The following is a 21,424-nucleotide window of genomic DNA, read 5'->3' as shown; positions in this document are numbered from 1 at the left end:
CTACACCGCGGACTGCACGGCCAGATACCCCACTAACTCCATTGTGAAGTTTGCTGACGACACAGTGGTGGTAGGACTCATCTCCGGGAATGACGAAAGGGCCTACCGGTGTGAGGTGGACGGTCTAGCAAAGTGGTGTGAGGCAAATCACCTCTCCATGTACATCAACAAAACAAAAGAAGTGGTGATTGATTTCAGGAGACAAAGAGGGGAGCTAACTCACACCCCAATACAGATCAATGGAACCCCTGTGGAGAGAGTCAGCAGCTTCAAATACCTTGGTGTCCACATCAATGAGGACTTCACCTGGAGCACACATACAGACTTCCTCATCACTAAAGGCAGACAGCGCCTCTATCTATAGACGTCTAAAGGGGTTCAAGATCTCCAACAACATCCAGAGGAGATTCTATACTGGAGTCATCGAGAGCATCCTGACTAGCAACATCACGGTGTGGTATGGGAACCACACTGTACAGCAGCAGAAAGCCCTGCAGAGGGTAGTGTGCACAGCGGAACGCACCATGAGAACCTCTCTACCAGCCCTGCAGGACATCTATGCTGAAAGGTGCAGATCCCGGGCCACCAGGATCACTAGGGACTCCAGCCATCTCACCCACAAACTGTTCAGGCCACTGAGGTCAGGGAAACGCCTCTGTAGCCTGAAGTCAAGAACTGAAGGGTTTAGGAGGAGTGTGTGTTTTTACACACAAGCAGTGAGACTCCTCAACCACAGCACATAACGGACAACGACACACACACAGTCTTCTACTATCCATTTCCATAACTTATAAAACATCTGCACTTTATGGCACATCTACAGTGAGATTTATATCTTCACAGTGCAATTTATACTTTATATTTATACTTTCACAGTGCAATGTCATGTTCTGTATACTTATATGTATTATATACTGTATACTGTATGCACTTTATCTTTCTTTATCTTTATCGTTCTGTGATGTTGGTACTTATTCCTTTTGTATGTATAGCACAGCCGGGGGACTTTTTGCCAGAAAAGGCATTTCACTGTACAGGTATGTTGCAGCAGCTATAACTACATGTGACAAATAAAGAATCGACATCTACATCTACCCATGAAGTGGAGACGCTCTGGCAGAGAAAGACGTCCTCCCTGAAAATTGACCTATGATGAACTTGGAAAGCCACTTGTGATGGCTCTGGCTGCATTCTTTGACGTTAGGAAATTACCTTTAATGAGTGATGCTGCTGTATCAGAATGCATGTAACAGGGTTGGGGCCATTCCGGAATGCATTGATCAATTCCAGTCCAAATCAGGAAATGGAACTGGAGTTGGAACTTAAATCTCCCTGAAATTCAAATTGAACTCCAATGGACTATATGCCAACGCCTGCGCTGATGTACTTCCGTTTAAATTTCAGCCACCGCGAATACTTCCGTTAGCCTACGCATCTACACTAGTGAACAATGAGAAGAATTAAATACCAGAAAACGTGTGGTACAACAGCTGAGCATTGCTGTGTGCCATTATGCCAGGCTTCTAGTAAGTACAACAGTGTACTTAGTTTCTTTACTTTTCCTTCGGATGAGGAGATAAGGCGTAAATGGATCGTCGCTATCCGGAGGGATAAGTTTGCCGTAACGCCTCACACCCGGGTGTGTAGCCGGCATTTTAAAGCCGAAGATATTCGTGAGCCAGCATCAGAGAGAGGACGGCGATTGCTTAAAAAGGGAGCTGTTCCAGCGTTATTCGCATGGAATAATTTCTCCCTTCCACCTCCAAGACCGGGGGCTTGGGAGTGAAGACCAAGACCGCCGGCAGAGGTTGACATGAAGGATAATGCACCTGACAATACAGACACCCCCATGGACCACGACTACGCCTTGGGTCCCGATCCTACAGTTGTTGATTTGGTGCTGGAAGAAAATGCATCTCTCCGAGAGGAAGTTAGATTGCTGCGCCAACAGATCGAGAGCCTTACGCTGACGCAGAGGTTCGGCATCCATCGTTTTGCTGCCTCGGACAAAGATATCCGGTTCTTCACAAGGTAAGTCAAGTCCGGATAGTTAAGAACACATAAGTGTGTGTTTGTACAATGCAATGGCCTAAATGCATTATTAACACAGTATTCTTCACTACTTCTGCGTATTAATAGTTCTTAACAGTTGATATTAAATAACTGACACTATACGCAGATACATCAAAGTTATTTCTGTTTCCTCTGCTTTTTAGTTAATTGCTTACAGTTATTATTTGAATATCTGTATTCTATTTCTTTAGGTTTGCATCATATGACCTGCTTATGCGTTTCTGGGCCTTGATTGAGCCGTCTCTACCATCCATGGTCAGTGTGCGGCAAGCGCAGAGAGGAACTCTCACAGAATCCACCACAGCCCATTCCCTGCAGCCTATCAATGAGTTGTTCCTCTTCTTGAATTACCTCGCCCTTGGATCCAAGCAGCAGGACCTTGCTGACCGGTACAGAATCCATCAGTCCACGGTCAGTCGAATCATTATGTCATGGAGCAACTTCCTCTACACAGTACTTGGCTCAGTGAGGATCAGGATACCTCAGGAGCAGATACGTAAAAATCTGCCAGCAGATTTCAAGGACTTCCCTGACACTACAGTTATCCTTGACTGCACTGAGCTGAGGTGTCAATGTCCGTCTTCCCCTGTCCTCCAGAGTGAGGTGTTTTCCTCTTACAAGTCCCACTGCACTCTGAAAGGGCTCATTGGAATTGTGCCACATGGGGCAGTGACATTCGTCTCTTCACTGTATGCCGGGTCTGTCAGCGACAAGCAGATCACACGTGAATGTGGTCTCCTTACCCTCCTAAAACCTGGGATGGCTGTCATGGCAGACCGAGGTTTTCTTATAGATGACATGGTACCATGCAAGATTTACAGGCCAGCATTCCTCTCTGGCAGGTCTCAAATGTCAGCATGTGAAGTTAAGGAGACCCAGGACATTGCTCGTCTCAGGGTGCATGTGGAGCGCCTCATTCGCCGGGTCAAGGAGCACAAACTCTTTGACTCTGAAATTCCCCTACGCCTTTTTGGAAGCATCAACCAGCTCTACACAGTGGCTTGTCTCCTAACAAATTATGAAAATGGGCCATTGGTAAAGGCTTGGGCAAAGAAGCCTGAAGACTAACACTAGTCCAACAGAGCCCCATTTTTGAGAAAGGACTTTCAATCTCTGTAAATAGCAATTATCTACAATTGTTCATATGTAGCGATTATCTACATTTGTTTATATGTAGCATTAACATTTATGTATGTATATAGTAATATATAGTACAATGAAATGTGTATATATGTATATTACTACACATTATACACTGAACAAAAATATAAACGCAACACTTTTGGTTTTGCTCCCATTTCGCATGAGCTGAACTCAAAGATCTGAAACATTTTCTACACAAAAGACCCATTACTCTCAAATATTGTTCACAAATCTGTCTAAATCTGTGTTAGTGAGCACTTGTCCTTTGCTGAGATAATTCAAAGTCTTTTGATTCTTTGGTTATGCAAACCGATTGTTGCTGCCACCCGGACAGCTGCAGCATCAATCGGTTTGCATAACCAAAGAATTTCTGCACAAACTGTCAGACACCGTCTCGGATGGCTGGTCTCAGACGATCATGGAGGTGAACATGCTGGATGTGAAGGTCCTGGGCTGGTGTGGTTACACGTGGTCTGCGGTTGTGAGGCCGGTTGGATGTACTGCCAAATTCTCTGAAACGCCTTTGGAGACAGCTTATGGTAGAGAAATGAACATTCATTTCACGGGCAACAGCTCTGGTAGACATTCCTGCAGTCAGCATGCCAATTGCACGCTCCCTCAAACGCTGCGACATCTGTGGCATTGTGCTGTGATCAAACTGCACATTTCAGAGTGGCCTTTTATTGTGGGCAGTCTAAGGCACACATGTGCAATATTGATGCTGTCTAATCAGCACCTTGACATGCCACACCTGTGAGGTGGGATGGATTATCATGGCAAAGGAGAAGTGCTCACTAACACAGATTTAGACAGATTTGAGAACAATATTTGAGAGTAATGGGTCTTTTGTGTATGTAGAAAATGTTTCAGATCTTTGAGTTCAGCTCATGCAAAATGGGAGCAAAACCGAAAGTGTTGCATTTATATTTTTGTTGTGTACTTACTATACAGTGGGGCAAAAAAGTATTTAGTGTAGGCCACCATAATTTGCAAATAAATTCTTTAAAAATCAGACAATGTGATTTTCTGGATTTTTTTCTCATTTTGTCTCATAGTTGAGGTATACCTATGATGAAAATTACAGGCCTCTCTCATCTTTTTAAGTGGGAGAACTTGCACAATTGGTGGCTGACTAAATACTTTTTTGCCCCACTGTATATAAAGTATATGTTTATATGCAAACAAATTATGAAAATACAATGTTTTTTACCCTCCCTTTTTAAAATACTTTAAATGTGAGCAGTACTCTGGCTTAAATAGGCCAGCATTTATCTTTACATATTAACTCATATTTTCCCTACTCTTGTTTATATTTTCATGAAATCTGTTTGCACACAGTTGAGGTCTTAAAGTGCTGCCTATTAAAAACTTAAAGTTGCTTTTGTTATCACCCATTTTTTAGTTTGTCATTTACCTTGATTACTTAAACAATATAAAACACCTAAATGCTTAAATCCAAGTCATCTGTTACAGTCATTTTGCATAAACAAACACAATGCAGCAACATTTTATTCAACACTGCTACAAATACATTTACATTACCCAAGAAGGCACTGAGGTAAAAATAAAATAGAAACGGTCAATTTTTTCTTTAATGGTTTCAATGACTTCCATGTCACGGGAAATTCTCTGAATAAACATGTCATCTTGTGTGTAAGTAACAAAGTCACACCCCGAAATTAACATCTGGCCCTGGATCTGCCAGTAATAAGGATGAGATCGCCTCACTGTCTGTGTACCCTCCCTGATCTGAAAGTAAGGGCAGTCCACATAGCTTGTTACATTTGGGCATTTGATCTCCAATAGGCCAAACACTGGCTGCCCCTCAGGATCGTACACAATCCCATCAGGTGATGAACCCATCCATGGTGCATCAGGGTGTATCGGAAACCCACATGGACAGTGGTTCACCACCCTTACCTTGCAGTACTCCTCTATTGCTATAGGCTCCATGTCAAGCCCCTGCCGCATGTTAGCAGTCTGATGGCAAGGTCTCAGAAGCCTTTTGGCGAGGTTTTCAGCAGAGCTTTCCCCCCTGGTGTGACAGACCTCTCGGAATTTGGAAGAGGTGATGCGGCACCTCCTTAGTTGCTGCCATTCAGCACAAGAACTCTGTTCTCGTGTGCAGTGTTCAATTTTGTGTGCTGTCTCCAAAGATGTCTCAAGGGATGCCATGTGATGGTGCTGATGTTCAGAGCAGACTAATGCACATGTAGAGGGTCCCAAGCTGTAATCGGAGAGTGGCAGCTGTGGGGGAGAAGGGGCGTCTGTGTGCGGACGGGTCCTTGGGACAGTCTTTGTTGGCATCTGATAAGACAGCACACTTCCCTCTTGCACCTCTCCGAACATGGAGTCAACCAGAGGTACATCACTGGAAACAGCCATTGTTGTGATCATGGGAGCTTTATCAGCAGGATGGTCATGGTATACGTCATGAACTTTAAGCGTTGATATTTCTGGCAGAGATGAGCTAAAAACCTTTATACAAGTTGCTTCTGTGAAAAAGACAAAAAAGGAAACAAGTGTGCTATAAAAAAAGAAATATATGTGTGCAAAACCATGTGTGTAGGCATGCATGCATGTATGTAACAATGAGCATTACGTGTGAGCATGTGTGGTTGTGGGTCTGCATGTTTGAGTGTGTGTGTATGTCCATAGATGTATGTAAGTAAGTGTGTGTGTGGGTAGGTGGGGACCGGAGTGCACACATATGCATGTGTAGTTGTGCATGCCAAATGTCACTGTGGGGCATTGGTGGCCTATCATTTCAAGGAATGGGACTCATGACTGGACGGTTGTGAGTTTGATTTCCCACCTAGTTGCCACTGAGGTGCTCTTGAGTAAGGTACTGTACCCACTCACTACTCCAACAGTCAAATTTCGCTGTGCACCGTGTGCTGTGGTGTGCTGTGTTACTAAAATAGTCACTATTAGTTTTTAATTTTTTAGTGTCGGTGGGTAGTATTGATAGCAACACAAACCTGATTCCTTCTACCAGTCTTCTTTCTCTTAGTCTGGCTGACAGGATAACCATCTTGTTTACTGGACCAGGTTTAATACCCTGTATACAAACAAAAACATTTTTTCTATAAACATTGAACAGATATCCATAAATAAAATCAAAGCATCAGATTACTTACCATAGTCCTTGGTTTATGCCACTTTTGTTCAGTCTCTGTGCAGCTGAACACTGGGGGAACTGATGTGAGCCTCAGCTGGGAATAGTGGGCAGTTTGAAAAAGAAGAGCTGCCACTTGGCTGCACAAGGATGTACCAGCCACACAGGTACACTGGCACTCCTGTAACTCCACAGGAGTTGAATCCCTTAGGACAATCTGTTACAATAAAAAAATCTGTTAGAGAACAAATTGTACCTGCTGCAAGTACAGTTAAAGACAATCTTTCATATAATAAATTAGTGAACTTTTGTAAGTGGAACTCTGTTAGTGAACTTTAAAAAGTGTTATGGAAAAAACAAGTACATAGAAATATGTAGTAGGGTGGGGTGAAAAAAATCTAAATTTCCAATAGGAATTTCCAATAGGGCAGAAAAGTTGTCACTGGACCTCGTTATTAAACGTGCAAAATATCTTTGAAATAGGTTAATATTTTCAGGTTCCGCAGAACAAAGAAACCGAAAGTAACACTTTTCCATTACTTTTCCTCTCTATCCAAGAATTCCAAAACTTATCCAGGTTTTCCATGACTGCGGCTACCCTGATTGAAGATGATGACACAATTTTATGCAAGATTAACTGTGTACCTGAAGCACTCAGACCTAACTGTCACCTCTCCTGACACCTTGTTTGAAACTGAGATTATCATTGGGGTTAGTATAGTACAATGCACAAAAACAACATATTCATGACGTTAACCTACCTATCAAAATGCTAACGTTAGTTAGTAAATAAACGTTACTCTATCAAGGTGCTAACTTAGGCTAGTAAACGGCTAGCAAGTATCAGAGATAGTTTAGAACTCAAAACAGAGACTTACCTTCATAGTTGTGTATGTAGCTGGACACATACAATTTAAAGACTTTGTCCTTTTTTGACATAGGCGTCTTGGATGCGGTATGAATGATGCGATTCACGTCGTTCACAGTTATCCCTGGCAGGTCCTGCAGAGATCGAGTGAAAAACGCCATAGCTCGTGCGTACCGGAAATACTGCAGCTGGCTGAAACGTCAGACCGGAAATCCGCTGCATATAGCGGATGCCGTACTATATATATATATATACTGTATATACACACACACGTATACGGTGTATAGGGGACACTGTCACTTTAAGAGGTACGAGAAAGTTCGATTGAGTTTTATAGGCGTTAAGAGGGACATGCAGAGAGCGGAAAAAAACAAAGGATTTATTTAAAAAGAGAGTGGAGATTTATGGTGGCTGTTCGACGTTTTATGACGTTAAAGTATGAGGATTTGTTAATTTGAGGATTTTTATTTCAAGCATCGTTCACCTTGGATATCCTGCCTGTTTTTTTTCTTCTGGATCATTCCGTGCGAGTCCTGTTCCTGCAAGGTCTGGGTCGTCTTGGATCATCATCTTGTCACCACGGACACGTACATATCCTACAATAATTGTTGGTTTTGGTAGTAATTGAATTGGTATGACATTGAGTGCACTCAAGTATATTGTACTGAACATTTGTTTTTTTCCGTTTGTCCAACCAGAACAGGAACTATATGTTTTCTGTTGCTTTCATTATGGTCAAATGTATCATTTTCCCAATGCTATTTACCGGTGATGCTGTTAAGCAAATGCATTGTCTGAGAAAAGGGTAAATGTTTCAAAAAGTTGTAAACACAAGAAAAGGAGGACAATTTAATACATTTAAATTGTTTAGTAAGACATTGCAGGGGTCTGTAAAGTTATTGCTACATCTTCCTCTTCCTTATTAGACCAAACTGAAGAACTTGTGTTTGAAATTCCTGCAGTTAACCAGGTGTCAGGGATATGTGCCAGCGGGGTTACATGTACATTTCCGGGCTGGATTCATTTCTTAACTGAGATGAGCATTTCCGGAAAATGGAGTTAAATGTGTATATAACCGAGGTGAAATCAGTTTTAGGTTGGATATTCGACGGATATTCAGATCCACACTCTCCAGACTTAGCGGTGGGGCATCACTCACGCTAGGCGGCATAAGGCGGTCGAAAGACGGCCAGATCAATTCCACAGCCTCGGAGGCGCTCGCGCACCGCTGACTTAGGGACTGTCAACAAATTACTGTCAGAATAATAAAATACTGATTGCTTGCAATAACTTCAATGCAATGGGACCCAGTAACTCCAAAATGAGTGCATATTCTGCAAATACCTGACATGCACAGGACACAGTGAACTTTACTGGTTTTTAACACTTTATTGCATTTTAAAGCATCATTCTAAAAGGGAAAAGTGGGTAAATAGATTTCTTTCAATAGCTTCTAGGCCGTAGGAGCCTGTGACCCAAAACCTAGTACCAATTGTAGTACTACCTCAGGCCTATGGGACACAGCAACTTTAATTCAATTTTAACCCTTTGTGTACTTGATATGATTTTTTATTCTCAAAAATTAGGCCTTTTCTGTCAATAGCTTCTAGGCTGTTGGAGCCTGTGACCCAAAACCTAGTACCAATTGTAGTACTACCTTTGGCCTATAGGACACAGCAACTTTTATTTGATATTAACCCTTTGTTTAATTGATATGATTTTTTCCCTCTAAAATTAGGCCTTTTCTGTCAATAGCTTCTAGGCTGTTGGAGCCTGTGACCCAAAACCTAGTACCAATTGTAGTACTACCTTTGGCCTATAGGACACAGCAACTTTTATTTGATATTAACCCTTTGTTTAATTGATATGATTTTTTCCCTCTAAAATTAGGCCTTTTCTGTCAATAGCTTCTAGGCTGTTGGAGCCTGTGACCCAAAACCTAGTACCAATTGTAGTACTACCTTTGGCCTATAGGACACAGCAACTTTTATTTGATATTAACCCTTTGTTTAATTGATATGATTTTTTCCCTCTAAAATTAGGCCTTTTCTGTCAATAGCTTCTAGGCTGTTGGAGCCTGTGACCCAAAACCTAGTACCAATTGTAGTACTACCTTTGGCCTATAGGACACAGCAACTTCAATTCAAGTTTAACCCGTTTTTGCAGAAAAACAGACGCATGGTCAGAGCCCTTTGGTGTCCTTAAATGAAGCACAAGGTCTCCTTCAGTGTCTAATTCAGATGCATGTTGTGTTTGAATTTTTTGCTCACAGCTAGTCCTGGGAAAAAAATTTAAATCAGGACTGTAGCACCCACAAATTGCCTACTTCAGATCCAGGTGAGTTGTTGGAGACGCTCCTTATCATTCTGATGTGTATAGAAGTACAAATATATAAGAATTAAGTCCCGACCCCAAATATTTGTCCCATGATGCATTGCAAGTCAAACGTCCAAACACCGCATGCATCTGAATTAGACACTGAAGGAGACCTTGTGCTTCATTTAACGACACCAAAGGGCTCTGACCATGCGTCGGTTTTTCATGCACTGGGTATGAGAATGTGTTGATGACCTAGGTCTGAGGGAAGCGGGGATTTGGAAGGATGGGATCTATAAAGGAAGGTAAGGCACAGGAGATGCCGAGAACACAGAATAAAAGCTCTGTAGGTCGCATGAAAACAAAAATACCTGACATACAATGTGGGGGCAATCCAGGCATTAAAGGCAATGGGACAGATGCAGTCACTTAGTCGTCTGACTAGGGTAGGTATGGGATGTGACAGTAAATTTCTGAAAATTTCTTAGAGGTGCTATATACTGGGTTTTATTAACATTGAACATGATTGGGGTGACAATTTCACAATAAAAATACATATAGAGCGCTTGAAGTGATACAAAACTTGCTGTGTCCCATAGGACTCATGAAGTACTACAATTGGTACTAGGTTTTGCGTCACAGGCTCCTACGGGCTAGAAGCTATTGACAGAAAAGGCCTAATATTTGAGAAAAAAAATCATGTCAAGTACACAAAGGGTTAAACTTGAATGAGAGTTGCTGTGTCCTATAGGCCTGAGGTAGCACTACAATTGGTACTAGGTTTTGGGTCACAGGCTCCAACGGCCTAGAAGCTATTGACAGAAAAGGCCTAATTTTAGAGGGAAAAAATCATATCAATTAAACAAAGGGTTAAACTTGATTTAAAGTTGCTGTGTCCTATAGGCCAAAGGTAGTACTACAATTGGTACTAGGTTTTGGGTCACAGGCTCCAACGGCCTTGGAGCTATTGAAAGAAAAGGCCTAATTTTAGGGAATTAAGCCGGCTAGCTTGCGTGATGCCCCGCCGCTAAGTCTGGAGAGTGTGGATCTGAATATCCGTCGAATATCCAACCTAAAACTGATTTTGAGTTCAACCGAAATGAAAAATAAATATAAAATAAAATGAATCTAAAATAAAAGTCTATATGGAAATACGAGTTGCGCAGTATAGAATAAGGAAAAGAAAACTTAAGTATCGAGAGCAGTAAGTATTCATTGCAGAGAAATATTAACTATTAATATATATAGCCTATGTATAAATGTACAGCTCTGAGACCATGTAACTAACGCGAAGTGCTTTAGAAATGTATTACTATTATTAGGCTTTGATTTGCTAACTTGCGAAAAAGTTTTGCACAGATTTCCTGTTTGTACTAATTGTTTAATTATAAAGAGCAGTCCGTCATTCCTATGGATTATTGCAATCATTGCGTAATTAACAGAGACGTATTTAAATAGTCCTCCGTACTTGCGTAGTAAATAGCGCTTTATTTGGTTGGTTTAATTACATTTTTCCACAATAGTGAGCCCCGTGTCGGATATTTCATTGGCAGACTGCGATACCCGGAAGCTGCTTTCTTTGCAGATATAATCCCGGAGCCCTGATCGTCTAAGCCATGGCTCACCGTTCCCATGAAGAGGTATGGCGATAACGGGCTAACATGTAATACATGCTGTTAGGGCTGCAAATACCAGACTCTGCACAGCAGAAAAGCTGAAGTTCACACATGAACTATTTTTACCCAGAAGTCACTGAAAATAGCACAGAAAAACTCGCTTTCCGGAGTGCGCTTCTCTACTACACCAAACGTAAATGTAAAAAGTGTATAGAATGATAAAATAGAATGATATATATTCGTTATTGTCTTAACGTGCTATTTTTAGCATGAGTTATTTTATGGTGTTAAGCCTGTTTTTAATGTGCTGTATTGGTTCTTAAACTGCAGTATTTTTTTATTGCTGCTTATCCTGGACATGTGTCTCTTGCAAAAAGAGATTTTAAATCTCAGTAGGACCAACCTGGTTAAATAATGGTTGAATAATGATATTTGATAAACACACAAGTGATTATTATAGTAATGATATACGCATGTCCAGCAGACACATAAGAATCCGAGGAAGAAAATTGACTTATGTTACTGGAAAGGTCAGTGTGTGTGTCTGAGTGACCGTGTTCAGGCTTCTGAGGTCTCATGAACTCACCTCTTATCCTCTTCACACTCAGGTCTCGCTCGCTGGCCTCTTGCTGGATTACCTGAAGGAGCTCAGTGGTGCCCAGCTGAAGGAGTTTAAATTTAGACTGAGTACCCCAGTATATAAAGAGTTAAAGCCCATTCCTTGGGGTCAGCTGGAGGACATTAAAGATGAACCGGACATCGCCTCCATAATGAGAAGTTTCTACTGTGAAGACGGTGCTCTCAAAGTCATGCTTGAAATCCTGGGGAAGATGAACCTGAATGACCTTGCTTTGAGACTTAATAAAGACCTGCAGTGGAGTAATCATATTTTTAACTTTTCTTGTGTTTCTCCGAAAATGTAACATTTTTTAAGCTCTTCAAAAAGAACATTGTATTATATAGCATGATAAGGAAATGATTTTGAAATTCTCTCTTTTTTAAGGTAACGAGGCAGGAAGGGAGCTGGGTGACAGGACTACTGGCCCATGGTGTGTTCAGTATTTCTGTTCCATACTTATGTATAGGCACACACTGGGGACAAACATAAGAATCCAGATATTTATTCTTTGATTAGCATATTAAGTTTATGAAAGAGGACCCTTCTTGAGTCAGTATTTGAGGAAGTCAAAAACCCATTAACACGCTGTCTTCTTTGTACCTACACAGTGCCAGTGTGCAGATGGACGATGAGCTCCAATCTAAATGTGACATCCAGAGTGTGTATATGTATTTGTATATGTAAGAGTGTGTTTATACAACAATACATTTTGAGGAATTATATAATAACTTTGGCCCTTACATTTCAGGCAAGAAGTACAGAGACGTCCAAAGACAAATTAAAAGCAGACTAAAGGAGAAGTTTCAATGTATATTTGAGACATTACCAAAACAAGGGAAGACCATCTTCCTCAATGATATCTACACGGAGCTGTACATCACAGAAGCTGGGAATGGGGGAGTAAATAATGAACACGCGATCCGGCAGATTGAGACAGAATTCTGGAAAAATGCTTCCCCAGAACACACCATCAAATGCAGTGACATCTTCAAACCTCTCCCCAGCCAGAGGAAACGTATCAGAACCGTTCTGACTAGAGGTATCGCAGGTATTGGGAAAACGGTGTCTGTGCAAAAGTTTGTTCTTGACTGGGCAGAAGAAAGAGAAAATCAAGATATGGATTTTGTATTTACTCTTCCTTTCCGTGACCTAAATCGGATGAAGGAGAAGCAGTGTAGCCTCATTCAGCTCATTCATCGGCACTTTCCAGAAATAAAAGAAATGGAAAAGATCTTGTGGGAGAACTTGAAGACTGTGTTTATCCTTGATGGCCTGGATGAATGCCGTCTTCCCCTTAATTTCAAAGACAATGAGACCTGGAGCGATGCAACAGAGACCACTACAGTTGATGTGCTGTTAACCAACCTTATCACAGGGAATCTCCTTCCCTCTGCTCTCCTCTGGATAACCTCCCGGCCAGCAGCAACCAATCAGATCCCGCCTGACTGCATCCAACAGCTGACAGAGGTACGGGGGTTTAATGATGCACAGAAGGAAGAATACTTCACCAAAAGGTTCAGCAACAAGGTCCTGGGCAACAAAATATTTGAGCACATTAAGACATCAAGGACCTTGTTCATCATGTGTCACATACCGATCTTCTGCTGGATTTCAGCAGCTGTACTTGAGAAACTAATAGATGAAGAAGTCAATAACGAAATACCCCAAACTCTGACCCAAATGTACACTCACTTCTTGCTCATTCAAATAAGCCTTAAAAAACAAAAATATCAAGGGAACTATGTGAGAAATTCCAAATTGTTGTTGAAGGAAGATAAAGAAATGATTCTTAAACTTGGTGAGCTCTCCTTTCATGGCTTGGAAAAGGGGAAACTGATATTTTATGAGGATGATCTAGAATCTTATGGCATTGATGTCCGTGATGCGTCTGTGTATTCTCATCTCTGCACGGAAATCTTTATTGAAGAGTCTAAATTCTACCAAGAAAAAGCATACTGTTTTATACACCTGACCTTTCAGGAGTATCTCGCTGCTCTGTATGCCGTTTACAAATTCACACAAGAGAACAAAAATGTCCTGCACCCATACTATGGGGTAGAAAAGCAAGAACAATGTGAAGTGACAAATAAGCATGATGTCAAGGAGGAAAAAAACAATATTTTTCAAATGTGCAAGTTTATACATCGTCTCTCCAAACGAAAAAGAGCCTCATTGCCTACTTTACACAAAAGTGCCATATACCTGGCCTTGTTGAGTGAAAACGGGCATCTGGACCTTTTTCTCCGTTTCCTTCTGGGCTTCTCACTAGAATCTAATCAGACTTTGCTTGAAGGTCTGCTGACATCAACAAGAAATGCAAACTGGAGTGCTAAGGTGACAGTCAAGTACATCAAGAAGACGATCAAGGTGGACTATCCTCCAGATAGGATTATTAATTTTTTCCACTGCCTGAATGAATTGAATGACCATTCACTAGTGGCGGAAATCCAGACTTACTTGAAAGCAAGAAATCTTACAGATACCAAACTGGAACCGTACCAGTGCTCAGCCCTCAGCTTTGTGTTACTTACAAAAGAGGATGTGCTGGAAGACTTTGACTTTAAGGCCTACGGGGATGCAATCATCTGTTTAGAGAGGTTATTACCAGTCCTGAAAATTTGCAGGAATGCCATGTGAGTACCGGTTTATCTGTAGTAGTTTGAACATTTATCTAAACATTTAGATAAGTTTTTAGAAATCTAGTAAAACGAAATTGGACTTTTGCAATAAATAAGTTTAAATCAATTTTTTGAAAAATGCTTTATTTTACCAATCCATGAGCACAAACCACCATATCACATATATATATATATATATATACATATATATATACATATATATATATATATATATATATATATTTTACAGTTTTGTTGTTCTTCTGTTTCAGTAATTGGTTACCTGCTAGTTACCTAGTTGTCTGCCATACTGCTGTGATTATAATTCACACAGCAGTGCAGACAGACTTGGGTACTTGACTGTTTCTGCTATGGAAGTTTTATTGGACAAGAACATACCTGTGTAAATGTGTAGCTAACATCCTCCTTTCATCAATGGGCAGGCTAGACAGTTGTAATCTTAGAGATTCGTCATTTGAATTAGTGGCATCAGCTCTCAAAGTAACTAACCATGTGAGAGAGCTCAACCTGAGCTACAATGTGCTGCGGGATACAGGACTGACGTTTCTGGCTCGTCAACTGAGCAGTCCTCACTGCAGATTACAGACACTTCGGTGAGTACTCTAGACCGCAACATTTGCTTTGTTTCGAATTGAAAGATGATCTGCAGGATGTTAAGACTGGGAAATTGTAAACTGGGACTTTGACTTTCCCTGCCAGCCCCAGGAGGTTGGGCTCCTCCTCTGAGTCTGGTTCCTCCAAAGGTTTCTTCCTTCTAGGGAGTTTTTCCTTCCCACTGTCACCTCTGGTTTGCTCACTGGGGGTTTTGGGTGGGGATGCTGTAAAGCGCTTAGAGACAATGTAATGTTGTGAAAACACACTATACAAATAAATTGAATTGAAATTGAATTGCAGGATGTTTTGCTCTCCTTTCTCCAGGCTATCGAGCTGTTATATCACTAAGGTAGGCTGTGAGATCCTGGCCTCAGCTCTGAGCTTAAACGCCTCACACCTGAGAGAGCTGGATCTGAGCTACAATGATGTAGGAGATGGTGGTGTGCGAGTGCTTTGTGCCGAATTGATCCGTGCAGGTTGTAAACTTGAGAAGTTGAAGTGAGTACAAAAAGGATGACTTTATTTTCCAAATAGTTCCTTTTTCCTTCTACATATAAAGGGCCTCACATACTATTTTCACACGGGTCTGGGTGGGTGAATGGCACTCCTGATTAACAGCTGAAGGTCTTCTCTTGACAGGTTGGGTAACTGCTGCCTCACAGAGGTGTGCTGTGGAGATCTGGCCTTACTGTTACGCTTTGAGCTGAGGGAGTTGGAACTGAGAGACAATGATCTCAAAGACTCAGGAGTGAAATTACTTTGTGGTGGACTTGAAGATCCCAAGTGCGGACTACAGCGACTCGGGTGAGAAGTGTTTGTTAGCTCTTTATGTTAAGTATATTAATTATTTATTTATGAATGGCAGTAAAATTATACATTATTGTTATTTACTACATAGGCATAAATATTCAGAGTTTTAAAATAATTAAAATGAAAAATTTGAAGGCACAAGATTATAAAACATTAATGTAGCTGTAATGCAAGTTTATTTATGGCTTGTGATTGAAGTGAAAACTCAGATGCTGCACTGAAGCAGTGATTCTGCGTAGTTCTTGAGTTTATTGCAGTGAGTTGTCAAACCCGCAGTAAACATTTACGTGAGTCAGTCATTCTTCCTGTCTGCAGACTGTCAGGCTGTTGGGTCACAGAAGAAGGCTGTGTTTTCCTGAGTCAAGCCCTTCATTCAAACCCCTCACACCTGAGAGAGCTGGATCTGAGCTACAATCACCCGGGTGACTCTGGACTGACAATGATCTCTGCTGTGCAGGAGGATCCCAGCTGTGTACTGGAGAAGCTCTTGTGAGTGTTCCCGATTGGCTACTGTCGCTGCCCCTGTCCATCAGGGGATATAGGTTGATTTCTAAGAATCCTTTGCTGTTAATGTGTATGTGTGGAGCCTCTGTACTGACAATCACATATCAGTGCTGCCAATCATCCAACCCTCGTCATTCTGATTTTGCCAATTTGTAGTGACGACCATTGTGGAGAGGACAGAGACAAGCCAGGGCTGCAAAAATGTAAGTTTGTTTACATAAATACACTGCACTCTGACACGATCAAACCCATTTCTCTATAGTGTATATTCCTGCACACACTTTTGCATTGTTTGCAGGTTACTCCTTCTGTGTAGTGTGTTTCTCATGTGTGGTACATCAATGCCATGTCATACAAGCCAAAGACACAAGTATCTTTCATAACCAGTGTTTATTATCTGACCCGCAGATTTCTGCAGTATCAGTCTGGATCCCCTAACTGCACACATGTGCTTGTCCCTATCTGATGGGGACCGAACAGTGACATGTGAAGACATATGGACAGAGAGGTATCCCAACCACCCAGATTGGTTTCAGAACGAAATACAAGTGATGTCCCGGGAGAGTCTTTCCAGCCGCTGCTATTGGGAGGTCAGGGTCAGAGGGCGTGTCGAAGTTGGGGTGGCGTACCCAGGATTCCCATGGAAGTATGATAGTCCTGGCAATAAGAAGTCTTGGCTTCTCCACTGCTTCGGTATGGGTGACAACTCACTTTGTCACATCAGGAAGAGAGCCCGCCTGCAGAGGCTGCCCTTTGACTTAGAGACTCTGGGCGTGTACTTGGACTTCCAGGCTGGCACCCTGTCCTTCTACAAGGTCTCCCCAGACACCAAGACCCACTTGTACTCATACAGCATTGCCTTCACTGAGCAGCCCCATGCGTTGATCCGCCTGACGCTCCCTGCCTCTGCCTCCCTGCACAATATTTGATGGCCCAAAGAGGATGGGCATAGAACTGAGTAAGCATGGCATCAAAGGACAGCAAACCTCGAACCGTGAACCATGCCCTTACTGCTCATGATAAATACAGAATTCCTGTTACAGCGGTGTATGTTGTGAATTCATAAATCGTACGTATACAGTATGTTCACCCACCCATCCATCACCCACCATATGTCCATAGCAAAGGCATTGCAGCAGGAAGTTGTATAATAAACTAACACATTTCAAAGTAGTGGTGAACGTAGAATATTTATTTTGCAAATCTGCAATTGTGCTGACAGTTGTAAAACTTTGTTTTAAATTGTAATTTGGTTCCATTTTTTCAATAAGTTTGTCTGATTTTGATTAATTTCCTCTGTGTTGTATTTATATTTAATATTGTTTATATTTAAGAAGGGAAAGGGAATTGTATTTGATTAAGGGTTGTTTCCTTTATTTTTGTCTACATTTTGACTGCGGTCATTATACGTCATTTCCTGTATGCCGGCGGGAGAGTAATAAGTTGACATAAGCGGCTCTGGAGTTTTTGGACTGCACAAGGGGTTAAAGGAAGCATCTAGCAAGCATGCATTTTCAGTATCAAACTCCCCTCTTAGCTCAAAATTTAGCGAATATGTAATTGATGTATTTTGATTGTATTTGTCATATCGTTAGTTCTACGGTGTTTACGGCGGTGCTTAGGTGTTGTGAATAAACATCTGTGTTCAAGACACTTGGAACTTCGCGTTGTGACTACGAGCGGCAATTATAGAAAAAAATATGAAAACATTTTGATGAAACGGGTGAAAAATATTCTTCTGTGTCGGATACGGGTTTGGGTCGGACGCAGGACAACGCGGGTAGAAATTGCAGTTTTCAAAACATCATGTGGCAACAAAAAATGCCGTAGGGCTATGTTTTAGTGACACAAAAAATCCCTGCATTCAAGATGATAAAACGTAAAATTCATATCAGTTTATGCCTGCACGCGCATTCCCGGAAATCTCTCCCACTTTCATTTTCAAAAGACGCGAGCGATCTCCTGCAGCTGTTCGAAATGGATGCTTTGGAGTTGAAAAGAAAATTAGCAAGTGGAGAGTTTAAAGTTGTGTCCTAATACCTCCACTAAAATCAAGTCCGACGTCTGGGAGAATTCCGGAGTTATCTCAGATAACGAAAACAACTCGTTTTACGTCTTGGTGGAGAGAGCATGAGCGTTTGTTTCCCAATATTGCGAGATCTACTCTCGCCATCCCGGCATCCAGCGCCGCAAGTGAGCGAGATTTCTCATGTGCCGGACATGTTATCCAGGAGCGAATAAGTCAGCTGAGGCCATATATCCTTTTTTACCCAGTAATATAAAGCACGACACCAAACGCTATAGTCTTCGCCTTTGCGTAGGAATTGCAATCGGGTAATGAAACGAAAATTGAAAGTGCACCTAGGTAGCCTATAAAACCTAATAATGTGCAGGTAGCCTAATGTACATTTTATATAATTTTAGTTTTATTAACACATTTCATTGTAAACTGGTAAGGCGGGGTGAGGGTAAAATGCGGACTGTTTACAAACAATTTGGATTTTATGTTTATAAACAGACGTGTCGCAAATGATGCATGCCGCGTAGACAGATCACGTGGCATACAAAGAAACCCATACGACGTTACCTAATCACGAGGTGCGTTCGAGGTGTGTCTGCAGCTGACGTGACGTGGACCGCATTGCTGAGCTCCTCGAAGGCTCTTTTGTTTACGTCCGGCGGAATCCGCATTTTACCTTCACCCGTGGCCTGTGGCCTGTACTACGAAGCGGGGTTACTGGCTTATCGGGATAACTTGTTGGATTTAAGGTAGTGTGGGCAAAATGTAAGTGAGCGAATATGAAGTCCATTTAAACTGTGGTACCTTAAATCTGACAAGTTACCCCGATAAGCCAGTAACCCCGCTTCGTAGTACTGGCCACCGGTAAGGCGATGAGTGGGCATGGCAATATCAAACATCATTTGATTATTTATGCCTTTTCAACTGATGTTGCACATATGTCACTGGTCGTTTGTTGTGGCAATAAACTATTGTCTTTAATTTTGGCTATCTGACTGATTTTCATTCGGGTGCGGGTCGGGTGTAGGTATACTTATTTATAGCGGGTCGGATCGGGTGCGGACTTTTATTTCTGTCGGATAACGGTTCGGATACGGGTTTAAGTATGACGGGTGCGGTTTGTCAAAATCAGAACCGTGCAGGACTCTGCTGCCAGGTGCAGCAATAAAAATATAAATAATTTTCATATAAATCATGTTAATAATAAATTATTTATTTGACGCGACTTGATTACGTCATTTTTGCAGACGAATAGCGGAAATTTCTGCGGTACGGCGGTATAATCAAAATTTCTCCCGTTGGCCAGACTTCTATCGTATACCGTTTATACCGCACAGTACTAATCTCACGGCACCTATATGCACATTGTGCATTCGTAATTGCTTTGCATAAAAACAGCTTCACAGGCAAGGATTGTATTGTTCTTTTAATATGTTGGAAAGAGGAAAGAGAAGATTTAACCGGATAATGATGGAGTCCTTCGACTTTAAAAGATATTATTTCGCATAGGCCTTTAATGCCCAATATGCTTCAGAAGGAGTGACGTAAAATACAGGGTGTGGCCATAAATTTTACAGTCAAATGTGACATTACTTTAATGTTACCATTATGTACTACTCCCAGTTCGATGTGCTGTGAAGTTACTTAAACTAAGCCTGTTTTTTTTCTCCTTAGTCATTTCCTTTCTTAATTGTATCAGTGTAATTACCACACACTCGTGTTTTGTGGTGCTAAATGAAGCAAATTGTATTTGTTTCTGACAGACGACCGATTGTTTTATCTTCGGCCAAACCGCACAACATAAACATTGTTTATGCTGTGCAAATAAAAGTTCGTAACTATTATTTTGGTGTGATTTTTTTTGATTATTTTTTTTAGAAAATGCTGTACATATATCACAGCCCCTTGATAAGCAATATGGGTACACAAGATTGCTATACACCCGAATTTTATTACGTTTTCTAAAGAAAAGGCATCTATTCAGCAATACCATTAGGAAAAACCTTATGCAAGATTACTGTCAGGCACTAAAAGCCCAATGCCCAATGTGTTTCAGCACACAGATGCAAATATTACAATCGGCAAAGCAATATGGTTTAAATACCACAATAAAGTGACGGCTGAACTACAAATATAAACATCAATGACCCATCTCACAATACGTTAACAATGAATGATGATACACGATGTCCACGCCCTGAATCACGCAATCACGGTCTGCTGCAAAATGTGAATACATGCGCAGTATTGGGCATGTGGAAGTGTACATTACGCATGCGTAATAAAGAAGTGCCAGAAAATGTGGTTTCGTGGACGCATGCGTGATGAATGTCCACATGCGTAGTAGCGAAAGTTACATTTTCGGTAGATGTAACATTTTCGGTAGTGACAAGCATACCGGATTGTTCCATGCAACTATTTCTTTTCTCGCTGTACTTCGGACACCATTTCTCTGTAAGTGCATGGATTTATTTTGGATTGTGTTTAGTGAGGCAGATTTAGGGGTGAGGGTAAAATGCGGACTGTTTACAAACAATGGACTCCGTGTTTATAAACAGACGTGTCGCAAATGACGCACGCCGCGTAGACAGATCACGTGGCATAGAAAGAAACCCATATGACGTTACCTAATCACAGGGTGCGTTCGAGGTGTGTCTGCAGCTGACGTGACGTGGAGCGCGATCTGCCGTCGGCTGCAGGGGTGGAATATATGCTGGACGTAAACAAAGGAGTTTTTGAGGAGCTCAGCAAGGCGCAGCAACTGCGCGGTCTGCAGTGCAATTTTGTCATCCATGTTACAGAGTACAATACGATTGTCCGAAATCCTTATTGTTGTTAATGTTTAACAATTATTTTATTGTTGTTTTTTTTTTTTTTTAATTGAAAATGTTCTATATATCATTTGTTGAGTGTTCTCTAGTGGCGTATAATTTGCATTTGGACGTCCAGCTACCATGAACGTCACAGTTTGTGGGTGCCTCTTCTTGATGAATAAAATAAATCATAATAAATCCATCCATCCATTATCTGCCGCTTGTCCGGGGTTCGGGTCACAGGGGTAGACACCCAGACCTCTCTCTCCCCAGCTACCTCTACCAGCTCCT

General features: G+C 41.5%; 2 protein-coding genes and 1 long non-coding RNA gene across 9 annotated transcripts; 2 read left to right on the top strand and 1 right to left on the bottom strand.

The window, feature by feature from the left end:
- Positions 1–1,818: 1,818 nt before the first annotated feature.
- Positions 1,819–3,367, top strand: LOC111853037 (uncharacterized). The gene is made up of 2 exons (XM_023829498.2): positions 1,819–2,031; positions 2,265–3,367. Exons 1-2 carry the CDS (start codon positions 1,850–1,852, stop codon positions 3,139–3,141), a joined length of 1,059 nt encoding a protein of 352 aa, XP_023685266.2. The 5' UTR covers positions 1,819–1,849; the 3' UTR covers positions 3,142–3,367.
- Positions 3,368–4,707: 1,340 nt separating this feature from the next.
- On the bottom strand, positions 4,708–7,366 carry LOC111853040 (uncharacterized). Its single transcript, XR_011985626.1, has 4 exons — positions 7,213–7,366; positions 6,357–6,551; positions 6,198–6,277; positions 4,708–5,711 (listed from the first exon to the last, which is right to left on the bottom strand). It is a non-coding gene; the product is annotated as an uncharacterized lncRNA (long non-coding RNA).
- Positions 7,367–7,434: 68 nt separating this feature from the next.
- LOC111853035 (NACHT, LRR and PYD domains-containing protein 3-like) lies at positions 7,435–17,953 on the top strand. Of its 7 annotated transcripts, none has more exons than XM_023829484.2 (12): positions 7,435–7,748; positions 11,104–11,158; positions 11,743–12,013; positions 12,138–12,183; positions 12,362–12,411; positions 12,502–14,386; positions 14,815–14,985; positions 15,311–15,484; positions 15,626–15,790; positions 16,112–16,285; positions 16,457–16,503; positions 16,709–17,953. In XM_023829484.2, the coding sequence occupies exons 2-12, from the start codon at positions 11,135–11,137 to the stop codon at positions 17,227–17,229; spliced, it is 3,528 nt and encodes a 1,175-aa protein (XP_023685252.2). In that variant the 5' UTR covers positions 7,435–7,748; positions 11,104–11,134; the 3' UTR covers positions 17,230–17,953. The 7 variants fall into 7 exon arrangements, with proteins under 7 accessions (XP_023685252.2, XP_023685250.2, XP_023685251.2 ...); XM_023829482.2 differs by having other exon boundaries at positions 11,072–11,158; XM_023829483.2 differs by having other exon boundaries at positions 7,435–7,789.
- The last annotated feature ends 3,471 nt before the right edge of the window (positions 17,954–21,424 follow it).

This window comes from Paramormyrops kingsleyae, chromosome 25, assembly GCF_048594095.1.
Source record: "Paramormyrops kingsleyae isolate MSU_618 chromosome 25, PKINGS_0.4, whole genome shotgun sequence".
Taxonomy (NCBI): domain Eukaryota; kingdom Metazoa; phylum Chordata; class Actinopteri; order Osteoglossiformes; family Mormyridae; genus Paramormyrops; species Paramormyrops kingsleyae.
Note: the sequence above shows the minus strand (reverse complement) of the source record. Positions and strands in the feature narration are given on the sequence as shown.

Excerpts from the sequence above, each read along its gene's own strand:
- LOC111853035 (XM_023829484.2), top strand. The coding sequence starts at position 11,135 with ATGGCTCACCGTTCCCATGAAGAG. Across the intron at positions 12,412-12,501 it reads ATCTAAATGTGACATCCAGA|GCAAGAAGTACAGAGACGTC; the intron begins GTGTGTATATGT and ends CTTACATTTCAG. Across the intron at positions 14,986-15,310 it reads TGCAGATTACAGACACTTCG|GCTATCGAGCTGTTATATCA; the intron begins GTGAGTACTCTA and ends TCCTTTCTCCAG.
- LOC111853037 (XM_023829498.2), top strand. The coding sequence starts at position 1,850 with ATGGACCACGACTACGCCTTGGGTCCCGATCCTACAGTTGTTGATTTG. Across the intron at positions 2,032-2,264 it reads GATATCCGGTTCTTCACAAG|GTTTGCATCATATGACCTGC; the intron begins GTAAGTCAAGTC and ends CTATTTCTTTAG.